General features: G+C 43.4%; 1 protein-coding gene across 1 annotated transcript in view; it reads right to left on the bottom strand.

Annotated features, from left to right (window-relative positions):
• Positions 1-18947, bottom strand: part of LOC142312041 (uncharacterized) — a 141839-nt gene that overhangs the window by 17400 nt on the left and 105492 nt on the right. The window contains exons 10-18 of the mRNA XM_075350952.1: positions 13502-13552; positions 12538-12648; positions 8251-8289; positions 7571-7621; positions 6074-6184; positions 5138-5323; positions 4886-4924; positions 4205-4255; positions 2041-2151 (exon numbers count right to left, since the gene is read on the bottom strand). Coding sequence (XP_075207067.1) covers positions 2041-2151; positions 4205-4255; positions 4886-4924; positions 5138-5323; positions 6074-6184; positions 7571-7621; positions 8251-8289; positions 12538-12648; positions 13502-13552 — 750 coding nt within the window. The remainder of the gene's footprint in view (positions 1-2040; positions 2152-4204; positions 4256-4885; positions 4925-5137; positions 5324-6073; positions 6185-7570; positions 7622-8250; positions 8290-12537; positions 12649-13501; positions 13553-18947) is intronic.

Here is an 18947-nt window from a genome sequence, read left to right as displayed (position 1 = left end):
GCACAACAACAAGGTCCCAACATTCATGGCTCGATCTCAAGATCACAGAGCTCTGGCGGCAGACGCCTTAGTTCAGGATTGGTCGCAGTTTCAGCTTCCTTATGTGTTTCCTCCTCTGGCTCTGTTGCCCAGAGTGTTACGCAAGATAAGGGCCGACTGCCGCCGCGCCATCCTCGTCGCTCCAGACTGGCCGAGGAGGTCGTGGTACCCGGATCTGTGGCATCTCACGGTCGGCCAACCGTGGGCACTGCCAGACCGACCAGATTTGCTATCTCAAGGGCCGATTTTCCATCTGAATTCTGCGGCCCTCAACCTGACTGTGTGGCCATTGAGTCCTGGATCCTAGCGTCTTCAGGATTATCTCAAGAGGTCATTGCCACTATGAGACAGGCTAGGAAACCAACGTCCGCCAAGATTTCCTCCCTAAGGTGGTATCCCCTTTTCATCTCAATCAGGACATCTCCTTACCCTCGTTTTGTCCTCATCCAGTTCACCAATGTGAAAAGGATTTGCACTTGTTAGATCTGGTGAGAGCACTCAGACTCTACATTTCTCGTACGGCGCCCCTGCGCCGCTCCGATGCACTCTTTGTCCTTGTCGCTGGCCAGCGTAAAGGGACACAAGCTTCCAAATCAACCCTGGCTCGGTGGATCAAGGAACCAATTCTCGAAGCTTACCGTTCCTCGGGGCTTCCGGTTCCCTCAGGACTGAAGGCCCATTCTACCAGGGCCGTGGGAGCGTCCTGGGCCTTGCGACACCAGGCTACGGCTCAGCAGGTGTGTCAGGCAGCTACCTGGTCGAGCCTGCACACTTTCACGAAACACTATCAGGTGCATACCTATGCTTCGGCAGATGCCAGCCTAGGTAGGCGAGTCCTTCAGGCGGCAGTTGCCCACCTGTAGGACGGAGCCATTACGGCTCTATTATGAGGTATTATTTACCCACCCAGGGACTGCTTTTGGACGTCCCAATTGTCTGGGTCTCCCAATTAGGAGCGACAAAGAAGAAGGGAATTTTGTTTACTTACCGTAAATTCCTTTTCTTCTAGCTCCAATTGGTAGACCCAGCACCCGCCCCTGTTTTTTGTATACACATGTTGTTCATGTTGAATGGTTTCAGTTCTCCGATATTCCTTCGGATTGAATTTACTTTAAACCAGTTTATAATTTTTTCCTCCTTCTGGCTTTTGCACCAAAACTGATGAGCCCGTAGCAGTACGGGGGGTGTATAGGCTGAAGGGGAGGGGCTTTACACTTTTAGTGTAATACTTTGTGTGGCCTCCGGAGGTATAGCTATACACCCAATTGTCTGGGTCTCAATTGTCTGGGTCTCCCAATTGGAGCTAGAAGAAAAGGAATTTACGGTAAGTAAACAAAATTCCCTTCTTTATGACATTTCTTAGTCCATGAATGGGACTTGAACATGAGATCTTATGATCGCATTAGTAATACACAGCATTGGTCAAGCAGTGCTGTGTATTATACTGTCCCTTTATTCCTTCACTGACAGGTCATCTATAAGGCCCTGCCTCTGTTGGGATCTGGTACGCTTTGGTACATGGCAGACCTGGAGGTCTTTGCCAAGTCTCTGGATGCCATATCAACCCACTGGCTATACCGATTGGTGCTGTGGGTGCCAATGGGCTAACAGAGTAATCTCCTTCTGTGCCACTGTCACTATTGACAGCAGCACAGCTAGGATTGGTCAGAACACCAATTCCAGCAGTTACAGAGGTGACCAGCCGTCTATATCAGTTGTGCTCCTGCAGCTGATCGCACAGGTAGAGACACTGTACCATGCAATCAGTATGGCACAGATATCCATCATGGGGCACTAGGTGACATGTCCTCATGACTGATATGTACATCATAAAGCATTAACAGGTTAAAGGGAGTCTGCCGGGGCACAAGTATATGATAAAGTAAGCGTATCTTGCCCTATGTATGCAGCTTGCCCTAGGAAAAGTCATAAATTAAGTTCCTATACCCATCTATAGTGTTTGCACATAATTAGTTGATGGTAGCTGCATTCTTTACTTACCCACTGATGTTATCATATCCGCTTTCTTTATCTGTATCCATCTCACAATGTCCTATATCTTGACTGTCTCCATTATAGTCCTCAAATCCATCTTCCTCCTCATCTTCCTCACTATTCAAAAGCACATAATATACACTCCACAACATGGAAATTGCAACACCAAGAAGGAAAAATCATGGAATTATGAAATCACAGGATCTATAGCAGGGGTCTCAAACTCGGCTGGGTGTATGGGCCGCACACAGGAAAAAAATAATTTGAGGGGCCGCATTCCTTTCAGGACAAAGTGACATTGGTAGTGGTACCATTTTTTCTTTCTATACACCCTTGAATCACTGTTTTTGAACATTTTTCATTTGTCCATTATAACAAATGTGTAGTGTGTAATATATTATATATATATATACACACATACATACATACACACTTTTTTTTACATTTTTTCCCCTTTTTATAAGTAATACAGTTTTACAATAACCACCGCATAGTAATTTTGGCCAACATCTTGTAGTAATGTGCCCCATCTTGTTTCCCATTCTGTAAAAATGTCTGCATCCTTGTCCCCTTGTAGCAATGTGCCTCAGCTCTCACACACACACACACACATACACATACACACACACACACACACACCCCCACCCTGTGCAGCCTCAGCTAACACCCCCCCACCCTGTGCAGCCTCAGCTCACACACACACACACACCCCCCCCACCCTGTGCAGCCTCATCAGCTCACACCACCACTCCCACCCTGTGCAGCCTCATCAGCTCACACCACCACCCCCACCCTGTGCAGCCTCAGCTAACACACACACACACACACACACACACACACACACTCTCTGTGCAGCCTCAGCCAGCAACAGAATCACACACACACACGGCATGCCACACACACACTGCAGCCTCAGCCAGCAACACAGAACCCCACACACACAAAAACATTCTTCTCACCTGCTGTCGGCAGCACGCAGGCACGTGGACCCGGTGATCACAGCTGCTGTCACCGCTGAACTTTCGGCCGGCGCGTGCAGAGCAGTTCTCACTGCACAACAGCCACTGGCCAATCACAGGCAAGCATCTGAGGTCATATGCAGCAGGTGCTTGCCTCTGATTGGCAGGCGGCTGTTATTGCGTTCTGCAGTGAGAACTTCACTGTGCGCGGCAAAGACAAAACTGGAAACTGAAATAAATAATTGGCAGCTGCGGCCCCTGCACCGGTCGCCATCTTTACCAGGTCCACGGGCCTGCGGGCCGCAAGAAGCCACCTGAAGGGCCGCATGCGGCCCGCGGGCCGCGTGTTTGAGACCCCTGATCTATAGACATGTTATTGATATGGAAATGATGAAAAACTGGAAAAAAGTTTTGAACACCTCGTGTTACTCAGGATGGAGCATGAGCTGTACGTGCAGAAATACATCTACTTAGACACCTTGGCATGTTATTAATGGTGGACTGGGGAATATTCTGCTACCCTGAACGCACTTTCTCATGTAAATCATCAATATCCGCTTCTGGCAGCTCCCTTTGCATTTTCTGACCAATGACATCCCAGATGTGCTCGACGGGAGACAAGTCTGGCAATGATGCAGGCCATGGTGCTATGTTTAGGCCATGTAAGCTGCTCACAGTAGTGTAGGCAATGTGTGGCCTGGCATTGTGTTTTTAAACAGATCCTGGTACATTTTCACTTTTGAAGGCTTCTTTATGGCATTGCACCCATAATCCCAAAACTAATTTCCGGCTATCACTGTGTCTAAGACAAAAGCAGGACTCCTCACTGCACTTATCTCCCATCAAGCACATCCAGGACATCATTTTTGGTAAGCTGGATGGTAAGGGAGCTGCCATCAGTGGATCTTGATGATTTGCATACCCAAGGATATTGATAAAGAAATGTACAGGAGTGTTCAGGAGTGGCAATAGACATTTAACTTTATCACGTACAGTATAAATACTATAACTTTGGACCTATTACTTAATAGAAACATATAGCGTGTGTATATATATATATATATATATATATATATATATATATATATATACACACACAGACACAAAATGGCAGAAGTGCCTTACTCTAATGGCTGATATTAGGAATATGTGAGAACCATTACCAGCATCAGTGTAAGTATACAATCATTTCGCTTGTTGTACAGACTTACGGTATTGTCTCAAGAGTGGGCAATAATGTCAATTTTCCAAAGTCAATGGGCCTGGAAGAGAAAATACAGACTCAGATAAGATGAAAGAAACTGAATTCTCATGAGATTGTTATCTATATAATACGTCTCTTCTATATAAAAACACGGGGCCGATTCATCATTTACATATTTTTTTAAATGACTTTTCTTTCTTGACTTGTGTTTTATGTTGATGTTGTTTTGTGTCCAATTCATCAAAATGGCGCACATGATTCATGAATTTTGCTCTATGGCGAAAGTGATTTTTTTTTTCTGCTGTCAACTATTTTTGCGACTCTTTAGTAGAAAAAGTTGTAGGTTTTGCAAAAGGTACGCAAAAATGGCTGACATCCATAAAAATCACTCCGGGGGAAACTGGAGAAACAAATTTAGTGTTTTTCATTTCTAATAGTTTATATCCTGATTTTCTCAGTAATGATCATCTACTCAGTTCCCCCTTTACCCATTATGATTAGGGGGGGCACCATAGTGGTAATCATGGTTACAGGACCCCACTCCGATGTGTTTTGTGTGACCCCTTCCCCCCTCTAACTACACCTCTGGCACCCACTCACCCCAGGATTACACCTGTATACCCCTGTACAGGGAGACTCCTATAGTTACACTTAAAGACATAGGGGCATAACTCTATAACATAATTACCAGAAATAGATCTCGGTGTTCATCACGGTCTTTTTCCATCTGTTTAAGAAATATAAAAGAAAAATAAGACATGTACTGTTATAAAATGATAAGAAAAAATAGATGTTCATTCATCAAAACTTCATAACAACCAAACAGATTGCCATGTTTCTGTGATTGTACGAAGCTTTTCTGGTGACCGAGTAGAGTGAGGATTAACCCCAGATATTGGGACAACAGTCAGTTTCAGGGATCCTAGTTTGGAAAACATACATCTCATCCAAGAAGTCATCCATGTCCTTCATTTCATCTGGGTAGTTGTCAATATCCTCCATATCATCCGGGTAGTCATCGATATCCTCCATCTCATCCGGGTAGTTGTCCATATCCTCCATCTCATCCGGGTATTCTTCATTATCCTCAGTGTCATTGTCATCCATATAGTCTTGATCCTCCATCCTATCAGAGAAGATAGTAATATTCTAGGCCTCACAGCAGTACCTCTACTATAAACATGTAGAATTAAGGAACCTCATTGCCTGTTGTGATTCTTCCAGATATAAGCTGCACTTTATAAATATTCATGACGGTACAATAATAAAGATATAGCCTCTCCATGTCTGACTTATAGGGTCATCGGGTGTAATATCCAAACCCCAGTAATAACCCTTAATCTAACATTGGCCCTGTCCTGGTTACCTGTGAATGTGTCCTGTACACTGCGCAGTATCAATGAGATACATATAATATTGTGTAATATATAGTGTCTGTATATAATTAGCAAGATTTTTTTCTTACACACTGACTTTCTCATATCCATTCTTTTTGTCTGTCTCTGTCGCCATCTCAAGAAGTTCTTGAAAACAGTTATACTGCTAGGATTGGTCAGAACACCAATCTCACGAGCTAGAGGTGACCTGCCGTGTATATTTGCTCCTGCAGCTGATCGCACAGGTAGAGACGCTGTACCATGCAATCAGCGTGGCACAGATATCCATCATGGGGCACTAGGTGACATGTCCTCATGACTGATATGTACATCATAAAGCGGTAATAGGTTAAAGGGAGTCTGCCAGGGCAAACTTATACGATAAGCATATCTTGCCCTATGTATGCAGCTTGCCCTAAGAAAAGTCATCAATTAAGTTCCTATACCCATCTATAGTGTTTGTACATAATTAGTTGATTGTAGCTGTATTCTTTACTTACTCGCTGATGTTGTCATATCCGCTCTCTGTATCTGTATCCATCTCAGAATATCCTATATCCTGACTGTCTCTATTATAGTCCTCAAATTCATCTTCCTCCTCATCTTCCTCACTATTCAAAAGCACATAATATACACTCCACAACATGGAAATTGCAACACCAAGAAGGAACAATCATGGAATTATGAAATCACAGGATCTACAGACATGTTAATGATATGGAAATGATGAAAAACTGGAAAAAGTTTTGAACACCTCGTGTTACTCAGGATGGAGCATGAGCTGCACGTGCAGAAATACATCTACTTAGACACCTTGGCATGTTATTAATGGTGGACTGGGGAATGTTCTGCTACCCTGAACGCACTTTCTCATGTAAATCATCAATATCCGATTCTGACAGCTCCCTTTGCATTTTCTGACCAATGACATCCCAGATGTGCTCGACAGGAGACAAGTCTGGAAATGATGCAGGCCATGGTGCTATGTTTAGGCCATGTAAGCTGCTCACAGTAGTGTAGGCAATGTGTGGCCTGGCATTGTGTTTTAAAACAGATCCTGGTTCATTTTCACTTGTGAAGGCTTCTTTATGGCATTGCACCCATAAACCTAAAACTAATTTCCGGCTATCACTGTGTCTAAAGCGGGCTTTACATGCTACAATATATCTTACGATGTGTCGGCGGGGTCACGTTGTAAGTGACGCACATCCGGCATAAGTTATATTGTAACATGTGACAGCTACGTGCGATTGCGATTGAACGTTAAAACGTTCATTGCACGCATATCGTTCAATTCCTAAAAATTGAACTTGAGGTTGTTCAATGTTCCCGAGGTAGCACACATAGCTCAGTGAGACACCCCGTAAACGATGAACAGCAGCTTACCTGCGTCCCGCGGCTCCTGCCGACAATGCGGAAGGAAGGAGGTGGGTGGGATGTTTACCTCCCGCTCATCTCCGCCCCTCTGCTTCTATTGGCCGGCTGCCGCGTGACGTCGCTGTGACGCCGAAAGTCCCTCCCACTCCAGGAAGTGGATGTTCGCCGCCCACAGCGAGGTCGTATGGAAGGGTAAGTACATGAGACAGGAAATAATCGTTTGTGCGACACGTATTACAAATTGAACGTGCTGCACATACGATGGGGGGGTACAATCGCATACAATATCGTATGCACAATCGCAAGGTGTAAAGCAGGCTTTAGACAAAAGCAGGACTCCTCACTGCACTTATCTCCCATCAACCATATCCGGGACATCATTTTTGGTAAGCTGGATGGTAAGGGAGCTGCCATCAGTGGAATGTACAAGAGTGTTCAGGAGTGACAGCCCACATTTATCTTCATCACGTACAGTATAAATAAATATAAATATATATATATACACACAGACACAAAATGGCAGAAGTACCATACTCTAATGGCTGACATTAGGAATATGTGAGAACCATTACCAGCATCAGTGTAAATATACAATCATTTCGCTTGTTGTACAGACTTACGGTATTGTCTCAAGTGTGGGCGAAAATTTATATTTTCCAAAGTCAATAGGCCTGGAAGGGAAAATACAGACTCAGATAAGATGAAGGAAACTGAATTCTCATGAGATTGTTATCTATATAATACGTCTCTTCTATATAAAAACCCGGGGCCGATTCATCATTTACTTTTTTTTAAATGACTTTTCTTTCTTGACTTGTGTTTTATGTTGATGTCGTTTTGTGTCCAATTCATGAAAATGGCGCACATGATTCATTAATTCTGCTCTATGCCAAAAGTGATCTTTTTTTTTCTGCTGTCAACTATTTTTGCGACTCTTTAGTAGAAAAAGTTGTATGTTTTGCAAAACGTACGCAAAAATGGCTGACATCCATAAAAATCACTCCGGGGGAAACTGGAGAAACAAATTTAGTGTTTTTCATTTCTAAAAGTTTATATCCCGATTTTCTCAGTAATAATCGTCTACTCAGTTCCCCCTTTACCTATTATGATTAGGGGGGCCACCATAGTGGTAATCATGGTTACAGGACCCCACTCCGATGTGTTTTGTGTGACCCCTTTCCCCCTCTAGCTACACCTCTGGCACCCACTCACCCCAGGATTACACCTGTATACCCCTGTACAGGGAGACTCCTATAGTTACACCTAAAGACATAGGGGCATAACTCTATAACATAATTACCAGAAATAGATCTCGGTCTCCATCACGGTCTTTTTCCATCTGTTTACGAAATATAAAAGAAATATAAGACATGTACTGTTATAAAATGCTAAGAAAAAATAGATGTTCATTCATCAAAACTTCATAACAACCAAACAGATTGCCATGTTTCTGTGATTGTACGAAGCTTCTATGGTGACCGAGTGCACCGAAAGCTATACTTGTACTGTACACCGCAGCATTTTTGTCGCTGCGAAAACTTCCTACATCCAAAATGCTGCAAACACTGATCGTGGGCTCAGACCCTTATTTTATTCTACATTCTAACTTTTATTGTTAAAAGTGTTGTACACTACTTTACAATTGATATCTTATCCTTATTAAAAGGTCATCAATGTCCAATAGGCCAGGGCTCGACACCCGGCACCCTCGCCGATCAACTGTTATCAGTGCCAGCGGCAGCAGCCTGTGGCCAGAAATGCACCGTTCCGGAGCTGTCCTGTTTTCTGATAGCGGCCGGATACTTCACATCCACCTCCTATTGATTTAAATGGGAGGCGGATGTGCAGTACCCGGTTGTGGCCGCTATCAGAAGACGGGGCAACTACAGAACTGAGCACTTCCGGCACCGAGACAAGCTTATCGGAGGGTGTGCCAGGCATCGGACCCCAGTCGATCAGACATTGATGACCTATCCTAACGATAGGCCATCAATGTTAAAACAGTGTCCAACATCCTTTAAAGTTTACTTCTCTGATGTGAGAATATGAGGTAGTATCCAGGAGAATTAATACCAGATAATGGCATAATAGTAACTTCTGCTGGTATTCTTCAATGGGATACATACATTTTATCCAGGAAGTCCTCCTCTAAGGCAGTCTTATATAAATATATAACTGAGATACATCAGTGCCTATTTCTGTATTTCCATATAGAAGCAGAACCATCCCAAAGTATAACCTGTCCCACAAGACTCAAGATAATGAAAACCCATCTTGTACCTTATACATAGTAGTACATACCACTGTACACAGGCACGTCATATTCTGTGGATATTCATGATAGTGTGACACCCTGGCAAAACCAGGTTGTCACAGGAGACTGCATTAATCTTCCAGATGCAGGATCCCCTCCTCCTTGTCCTACCAACACAACCCACACACAGGTACAAACACCAGCCACAAAGCCTAGTCACCCCCCCCAAGGACAATAGAGACACACCAGTGGACGGGGCCAGGCAGATGGTGACGTCCACCTAGGGGTCCTGAGGTGTCAGGGGAGGGAACACGTCAGTTAGAGTTGAGCAGAGGAAGTGAGAGGAGTGAAGTGGTAGTCGGGGGTTGTAGCTCCCGAACTACCTGAGCTGACTAGGTGGCAGACGGCAGAGCAGGGCCACAGGCGACGGAGATCCGGTCGCGGGAGACCTTAAGTGGACCGGGGCAGGGTTGTAGCCCTCCGGTGCCCCCAGCAGAAATTCGGTCCGGAGGCTGTGCAAAGTCGGGGTGCCTGGACCCTAGGGCGAGGACAGCTGCAAGCATCTTTCCAATTAAACAGCAGGGGACAAGATTCCACGTCTTGTCCCACCAGTGAGCCCAGATAGAGCGAGACAGAAGTCCAATGCGGGGGATAGGGCGTCTGCAAGTGCCTGCAAAAATCCCAAGGGTCAGATCTCGCGGGCAACAGCTCCCACAGCAAAGACACCGGGAGTGGACTTGTCCCGTTTTATGCGAACTAGTCAACACACAAGAGAAAACACTGAAGTACAGGAGGAAGGGCCCCTATTCCGTCAACCGGTGTGCGGGACCCGAGCACATCCCTCCGGAGGCTCTGGTATCCGGCACTTGGTGTACTACTTGGACTTTGTGTGGTTTATTCAACAACAGTGAGTACACCGGTGTCACCCAGTTCAGCCTGCAAACAGCGCCGCAGCACTGCACATCACCTACATCTGGGCCCTGGGACAACACCTCCCCTACCCGTGGTGGGGATACCATCCTGCTGCCCTGCTCCATCAGCCCCGGGCGTCCCATATAACGGCAGCGGCGGTGTCACCAAACTGTCATCGAAACCCACGGGTGGCGTCACTGACAAACTCTTCCCCTGTAAATACCCCCTTTATTAAGTTGTGGGCGACGGGCTGCTGAGTGAGCCCCGGATCCGGCTGCCACTCGAGCCACAGCCGCGATCCCGGATCCGAGCGCCTCGAGTAGCTCCCCACTGGCCGTGTCCTGCGCCCCCGCCCGCAACAATAGCACAATAACAATACAGTCCCTACTTTATCTCTTAAGCACTTGTTCATTTTAGAACATTAGGACAAAGCAATTATTATTATTCTTTTTTATTGTCACATTTTAGGAGACATATTATATAATATTTCTGATATTCACGTGCTACACAAATAAGGTGTTCGCTTTATTCTGTTCTGCTTCTGCAGTTTTCTCTTGTGCACCATACAGGATAAGTAATTATATCATTTTATAGAACGAGACAACATGACGCAGTGATATCCAAATTATATTATTTACTTAAATTTTACTACTTTTGTACAAGGGAATCCCTGAATAATGAAAATATTATGTATACATTTTTTCCCTCATGTTTTAGAGCCATACCCTGTATAGTTTCTTATTTATAGCTGTTTGAGGCTTTTTTGCATAACCGGCTGGAGGAATTATTGGCACTATTTGGGGATATCAACAACTTTTTGATTACTATTTCCGAGTATATAATGTAAAGTGATGTACAAAAATGGTAATTCTGGCATTTATTTTTTGCTGTGTTCAGGATAAATAATGATAGTCTTATAGTACATGTTGCAGATGAGACAATACCACATAGCTGTTTACAAAGGAAAAAAAAACAAAAAAAACCCCAAGATTCTTTGTTTGAAAAAATATATCACTTTTATTCACAACAAGAGAAGGTTCTTTAGATCATCCAGAATTGGCAGTTGTACAAGAAACATTTCGGCTAATGACATCAATTGCCTTTTTTAATAAACTGTCTAAAAATAAAATGGCGCTCACTGTCATGGCACGATTATAGTTCACATCAATGACATGACTTTATAAAAAGCACTGAGATTCAGCCTTTCTTTTTCACTATGATGATAGAAAATCATTAGTATTTTCCACCTAAATATAAAGAGAAAATGATAACAAATAATAAAAAATATTAAAAAATAATAAAAATATTAAAAAAAAATATTCACAGAATGTATTGAAATGTAAGATATTTTTTGCTTTCTGAAATAATTTTCATTATTTGATTTCTGCTTTGTTTTATTTTTGGACAGTTTATTGAAAAAGGCAATTGATGTTATTAGCTGAAACGTTTCTTGTATAACTGTCAATTCTGGATGATCTAAAGAACCTTTTTGTTGTGAATAAAAGTGATATATTTTTTCAAAGAATCTTGTTTTTTATGTTTTTTTATTCCTTTGGAGTGCCGAAGTTTCAGAAACTGTTTGATTCATATCTATTTTACTTCTGAGCACCAACTAACGGTGTAGCTTGGCCTCTACTAATTTGACATCGCTGTTTACAACCTACGTTTTTATTTTTACAGATTAAACCAATTTTTTAATTGTGAAAACTGGAATTTTGAGGAGGGTGTTTTTACTTTTTTTTTAATAACTTAAAAGCATTTTTAGGACATTTCTTAGTCCATGAATGGGACTTGAACATGAGATGTTATGATCGCATTAGTAATACACAGCATTGCTCAAGCATCGCTGTGTATTATACTGTCCCTTCATTCCTTGACTGACAGGTCATCTATTAGACCCTGCCTCTGTTGGGATCTGGTACGCTTTGGTACATGGCAGACCTGGTGGTCTTTGCCAAGTCTCTGGGAGCCATATCAACCCACTGGCTATACCAATTGGTGCTGTGTGGGGGCCAATGGGCTAACAGAGTAATCTCCTTGTGTGCCACTGTCACTATTGACAGCAGCATATGAAAACAGTTACACAGCTAGGATTGGTCAGAACAGCAATCTCACGAGCTAGAGGTGACCTGCCGTGTATATTTGCTCCTGCAGCTGATCGCACAGGTAGAGACGCTGTACCATGCAATCAGCGTGGCACATATATCCATCATGGGGCACTAGGTGACATGTCCTCATGACTGATATGTACATCATAAAGCGGTAATAGGTTAAAGGGAGTCTGCCGAGGCAAAATTATATGATAAGCATATCTTGCCCTATGTATGCAGCTTGCCCTAAGAAAAGTCATAAATTAAGTTCCTATACCCATCTATAGTGTTTGTACATAATTAGTTGATTGTAGCTGTATTCTTTACTTACTCGCTGATGTTATCATATCCACTCTCTATATCTGTGTCCATCTCAGAATATCCTATATCCTGACTGTCCCCATTATAGTCCTCAAATCCATCTTCCTCCTCATCTTCCTCACTATTCAAAAGCACATAATATACACTCCACAACATGGAAATTGCAACACCAAGAAGGAACAATCATGGAATTATAAAAACACAGGATCTATAGACATGTTAATGATATGGAAAAGATGAAAAACTGGAAAAAGGTTTTGAACACCTCGTGTTACTCTGGATGGAGCATGAGCTGTACGTGCAGAAATACATCTACTTAGACACCTTGGCATGTTATTAATGGTGGACTGGGGAATGTTCTGCTACCCTGAACGCACTTTCTCATGTAAATCATCAATATCCGCTTCTGGCAGCTCCCTTTGCATTTTCTGACCAATGACATCCCAGATATGCTCGACAGGAGACAAGTCTGGAAATGATGCAGGCCATGGTGCTATGTTTAGGCCATGTAAGCTGCTCACAGTAGCATAGGCAATGTGTGGCCTGGCGTTGTGTTTTTAAACAGATCCTGGTTCATTTGTCACTTGTGAAGGCTTCTTTATGGCATTGCACCCATAATCCCAAAACTAATTTCTGGCTATCACTGTGTCTAAGAGAAAAGCAGGACTCCTCACTGCACTTATCTCCCATCGATCATATCCGGGACATCATTTTTGGTAAGCTGGATGGTAAGGGAGCTGCCATCAGTGGATCTTGATGATTTGCATACCCAAGGATATTGATAAAGAAATGTACAGGAGTGTTCAGGAGTGGCAATAGACATTTAACTTTATTACGCACTATAACTTTCGACCTATTACACAGACACAAAATGGCAGAAGTACCATACTCTAAGGCTGACATTAGGAATATGTGAGAACCATTACCAGCATCAGTGTAAGTATACAATCATTTCGCTTGTTGTACAGACTTACAGTATTGTCTCAAGTGTGGGCAATGATGTCAATTTTCCAAAGTCAATGGGCCTGGAAGAGAAAATACAGACTCAGATAAGATGAAGGAAACTGAATTCTCATGAGAATGTTATCTATATAATACGTCTCTTCTATATAAAAACACGGGGCCGATTCATCATTTACATATTTTTTTAAATGACTTTTCTTTCTTGACTTGTGTTTTATGTTGATGTCGTTTTGTGTCCAATTCATGAAAATGGCGCACATGATTCATGAATTTTACTCTATGCCGAAAGTGATCTTTTTTTTCTGCTGTCAACTATTTTTGCGACTGTTTAGTAGAAAAAGTTGTATGTTTTGCAAAAGGTACGCAAAAATGGCTGACATCCATAAAAATCACTCCGGGGGAGACTGGAGAAACAAATGTAGTGTTTTTCATTTCTAAAAGTTTATATCCCGATTTTCTCAGTAATGATCATCTACTCAGTTCCCCCTTTACTCATTATGATTAGGGGGGGCACCATAGTGGTAATCATGGTTACAGGACCCCACTCCGATGTGTTTTGTATGACCCCTTCCCCTTTCTAGCTACACCTCTGGCACCCACTCACCCCAGTATTACACCTCTATACCACTGTACAGGGAGACTCCTATAGTTACACCTAAAGACATAGGGGCATAACTGTATAACATAATTACCAGAAATAGATCTCGGTGTTCATCACGGTCTTTTTCCATCTGTTTAAGAAATATAAAAGAAAAATAAGACATGTACTGTTATAAAATGATAAGAAAAAATAGATGTTCATTCATCAAAACTTCAAAACAACCAAACAGATTGCCATGTTTCTGTGATTGTACGAAGCTTCTCTGGTGACCGAGTAGAGTGAGGATTAACCCCAGATATTGGGACAACAGTCACTTTCAGAGATCCTAGTTTGGAAAACATACATCTCATCCAAGAAGTCATTCATGTCCTCCATTTCATCCGGGTAGTTGTAAATATCCTCCATATCATCCGGGTAGTCATCGATATCCTCCATCTCATCCGGGTAGATGTTCATATCTTTCATCTCATCCGGGTAGTCTTCATTATCCTCATTGTCATAATCATCCGTATAGTCTTCATCCTCCATCCTATTAGAGAAGATAGTAATATTCTAGGACTCACAGCAGTACCTCTACTATAAACATGTAGAATTAAGGAACCTCATTGCCTGTTGTGATTCTTCCAGATATAAGCTGCACTTTATAAATATACATGACGGTACAATAATAAAGATATAGCCTCTCCATGTCTGACTTATAGGGTCATCGGGTGTAATATCCAAACCCCAATAATAACCCTTAATCTAACATCAGCCCTGTCCTGGTTACCTGTGAATGTGTCCTGTACACTGCGCAGTATCAATGAGATACATATAATATTGTGTAATATATAGTGTCTGTATATAATTAGCGGGATTCTTTACTTGCCACTGACTTTCTCATATCCATTCTCTATTATTGATTTGTTTCTGCTCATGATGGCAGCAATTCCAATATCAGGAGAATACTAGAGGACCACTCACTTCATTGCTGTAAGTATAATTTACCTTGCTGTATAGACTTAAGCCTGCTTTACACGTGTCGATATGTCGTGCAATCGCATTTGCGGTTGCACCCGCCCCCATCGTTTGTGCGGCACGGGCAATTTGTTACCCGTGTCGCACAAAGTCGTAAACCCCCGTCACACGTACTTACCTTCCAAACGACCTCGCTGTGGGCGGCGAACATCCTCTTCCTGAAGCGGGAGGGACGTTTGGCGTCACAGCGACGTCACACAGCGGCCGCCCAATAGAAGCGGAGGGGCAGAGATAAGCAGGATGTAAACATCCCGCCCACCTCCTTCCTTCCGCATTGCCGGCGGGACGCAGGTAAGCTGTGTTCATCGTTCCCGGGGTGTCACACGGAGCAATGTGTGCTGCCTCGGGAACAATGAACAACCGGCGTGCAGAAGGACGTTCGATTTTTTGAAAATGAGCGACATGTCAACGAGCAACGATAAGGTGAGTATTTTTGCTTGATCACAGACGCTCGTAGCTGTCACACGCTACGATATCACTAACGATGCTGGATGTGCGTCACTTACGACGTGACCCCCGACGACATATCGTTAGATATATCATAGCGTGTAACGTGCCCTTTACACTATTGCTTCAGAGCTCATCCAAAATGGATCATCTCCAGAATTTAAAAAAAATGAAACTTTTTTTTTTGTTTTTATATTTTCATTTCCAGTATACTGCACGATGCCGCAGCCCCAGTAATAAATATAGAATATCTAATCAGAGTCTGATCCGAGTGACATTTACTACGATCCAATTGTTTTGCATTCAAGAATCATAGCACAGCTGAGGAAAAGACGGAGAGCATCATTTCTCGCTCTGTGTCGGTGTGTTCAGGCTGCACTCGAATGACATCCTATTGCAGTCCGATAGCTTCCACACACCCATAGACATGTATGGGTGTGTGTCATCTGATTATTGGATGCACTTGCAGCATTCTGTGGTTGTTTTCCTCATGCCAAATCTGCATGGGAAAAATGCCCAAGTTGGCCCTGCCCCATAGTATAACATGGGGTCGAGTGCTATCCAACAAAATATCGGAGAGCACTCGGCCGTGTTATAGGCTCCTATGAGTGACCCCATACAGGCTAATAACAGGCAGCGGAGTTAGCTTAGTAGATGTGTTGTGTTGGAGCTGGAGAAAGTCCGTTCATTGTGGATAGTCTATGCTAGAGACTGAGAAGGGCCTGTACTACCGAGTGGGGGAGACTGGTCTGATTTACTTTTCCCTATCCAGAGAATAGTCGGTGTGGTTATGTATTTAGGACTGAAGAGAGGACTGGTTTGTTATCCTTTTGTGCTGAGGACAGGCTGTTCTCATTTTGGAATGGTAAAGATTATGAAGGACAATAAACTTTATTCTGTTTTGATGTAGATCCCTGTACTTGTCCATATCCAAGTGACCAGCAGACTCCTACAGCCCATATATCATTATACCAGGTGACTGTCCTCTATATACACGTACTGGCCTCATCCCAGTGGTGCTCCTATACACTCTGCAGGGGAGAGTCCTATATGTTACACCTATAGAAATATGGTAAAATTCTACACGATAATTACCAGTAATAGACGGCCGTCTCCATGGAGATGTTTTTCCATCTGTTTCAGAAATGGAAAAGAAAAATAATAATATATACTGGTTATAAAAAATATACATAGATTAATCAGAATGTTATAACAGCCAATCAGAATCCAGATTTCTGGGATTTTATGGAGCTTTTCTGATAAGAAAGTTTGGAGTGAGGATGAACCCCAGATATTGGGGTCACAGTCAGTGTTACGGGGGCTACAATGAGATACTTACGTCTCATACATGAAGGTCTTTATCTCATGTTCATTTTCCGGGACTTCAAAAAGAGTCTCCTCCATTCTATTAGAGACAAATAACAGTGAGAATCTACAGCATTGAATAGTGTCTACTGTAGAGATGTATAATTGGGGCCATCAGCGCCTGCTGTGATTTCCCAGACTCCAGACATAACAGCACTTCTACCAATGACTCCATCTCTTACAGCAGGACCGTCCCCATCTTGTACCCGATCTCTTACAGCAGGACCGTCCCCATCTTGTACCCGATCTCTTACAGCAGGACCATCCCCATCTTGTACCCGATCTCTTACAGCAGGACCGTCCCCATCTTGTACCCGACCTCTTACAGCAGAACCGTCCCCATCTTGTACCCGATCTCTTACAGCAGGACCGTCCCCATCTTGTACCCGATCTCTTACAGCAGGACCGTCCCCATCTTGTACCCGATCTCTTACAGCAGGACCGTCCCCATCTTGTCCCCGACCTCTTACAGCAGGACCGTCCCCATCTTGTACCCGATCTCTTACAGCAGGACCGTCCCCATCTTGTCCCCGATCTCTTACAGCAGAACCGTCCCCATCTTGTACCCGACCTCTTACAGCAGGACCGTCCCCATCTTGTACCCGATCTCTTACAGCAGGACCGTCCCCATCTTGTACCCGACCTCTTACAGCAGGACCGTCCCCATCTTGTACCTGATCTTTTACAACAGGACCGTCCCCATCTTGTACCCGATCTCTTACACCAGGACCGTCCCCATCTTGTACCCGATCTGTTACAGCAGGACCGTCTCCATCTTGTACCCGATCTGTTACAGCAGGACCGTCCCCATCTTGTACCCGATCTCTTACAGCAGGACCGTCCCCATCTTGTACCCGATCTCTTACAGCAGGACCGTCCCCATCTTGTACCCGATCTCTTACAGCAGGACCGTCCCCATCTTGTACCCGATCTCTTACAGCAGGACCATCCCCATCTTGTACCCGATCTCTTACAGCAGGATCCTCCCCATCTTGTACCCGATCTCTTACAGCAGGATCCTCCCCATCTTGTACCCGATCTCTTACAGCAGGATCGCCCCCATCTTGTACCCGCACTTCACAAATCAAGACCCTCAACCAAAATAATCTAACCCCAACTTGTACTTACTAGTACATGCAACTATTCACATCCATATATTTTCTGAATGACCATGACAGTACAATAATAAAGATATAGCTGCTCCTAATAGCGTCATGTGGTGGAATATCCAGCACAAGTGTATATAACCCAACCTCCTTAGGAATCATGTCTCTTCCATATGTGTACAGTCTGTATAGTAACCTGCAGCTTGCTGATACAGCATATAATAAAGGAAATCTGTCACCAAGTATTTGCTATGTAATCTGAGAGCAGCATGCTGTTGGGGCAGAGACCCTGAATCCAGCTATGTATTAGTTACATTACTAGGTGCTGCAGTTTTGATTAAAAATTGATTTATTTGATGCAGATCTCTGAATGCTAAGCTCTGTATAATCCCATCCACACTACTATACTTTCTGTGTACCCTGTGCATAGGCAAAAACTACCTGATTTACTTTAATGTTTAGTAAAGATGAATCTAAAATCATACTAATCGACATACTAAACAAACAAAAAATAATGCAAGCAACTGTAGTATTTAAAGGCAATCTGTCATCAAGTTTTTACCACATAGTGTGACAGAAGCATAATGTAGAGACAGGGACTCTGATTTCAGTGATGTATCGCTTAGTGTAGTTTTCATAAAAACACTGTTTTATCACTAGGAGATTATCAGTGGAGGACTAGTAAACCTGCTGCCAGGTAGCCAAGCATATTCATGAGCTCTGTATGACTCTGCCTTCATCTCTGATTGGCAACCTTCTGTGTACACTGTGGATGGGCAGAAAGTTGCCAATCAGTGGTGTGGGCGGGGTTATAGAGATCAACATTCAGAGAACTGCTAGATCTGCAGGAGATAAAACAGGGATATGGCACTATGCAACCCCCATATAACATTAAGCAGCCCCAATATAGGACAATGCAGA

The sequence above is a fragment of the Anomaloglossus baeobatrachus genome, chromosome 1 (assembly GCF_048569485.1).
Source record: "Anomaloglossus baeobatrachus isolate aAnoBae1 chromosome 1, aAnoBae1.hap1, whole genome shotgun sequence".
Lineage (NCBI taxonomy): Eukaryota > Metazoa > Chordata > Amphibia > Anura > Aromobatidae > Anomaloglossus > Anomaloglossus baeobatrachus.
The sequence above is the reverse complement of the archived record's forward strand: the minus strand, read 5'-3'. Positions and strand labels throughout refer to the sequence as shown.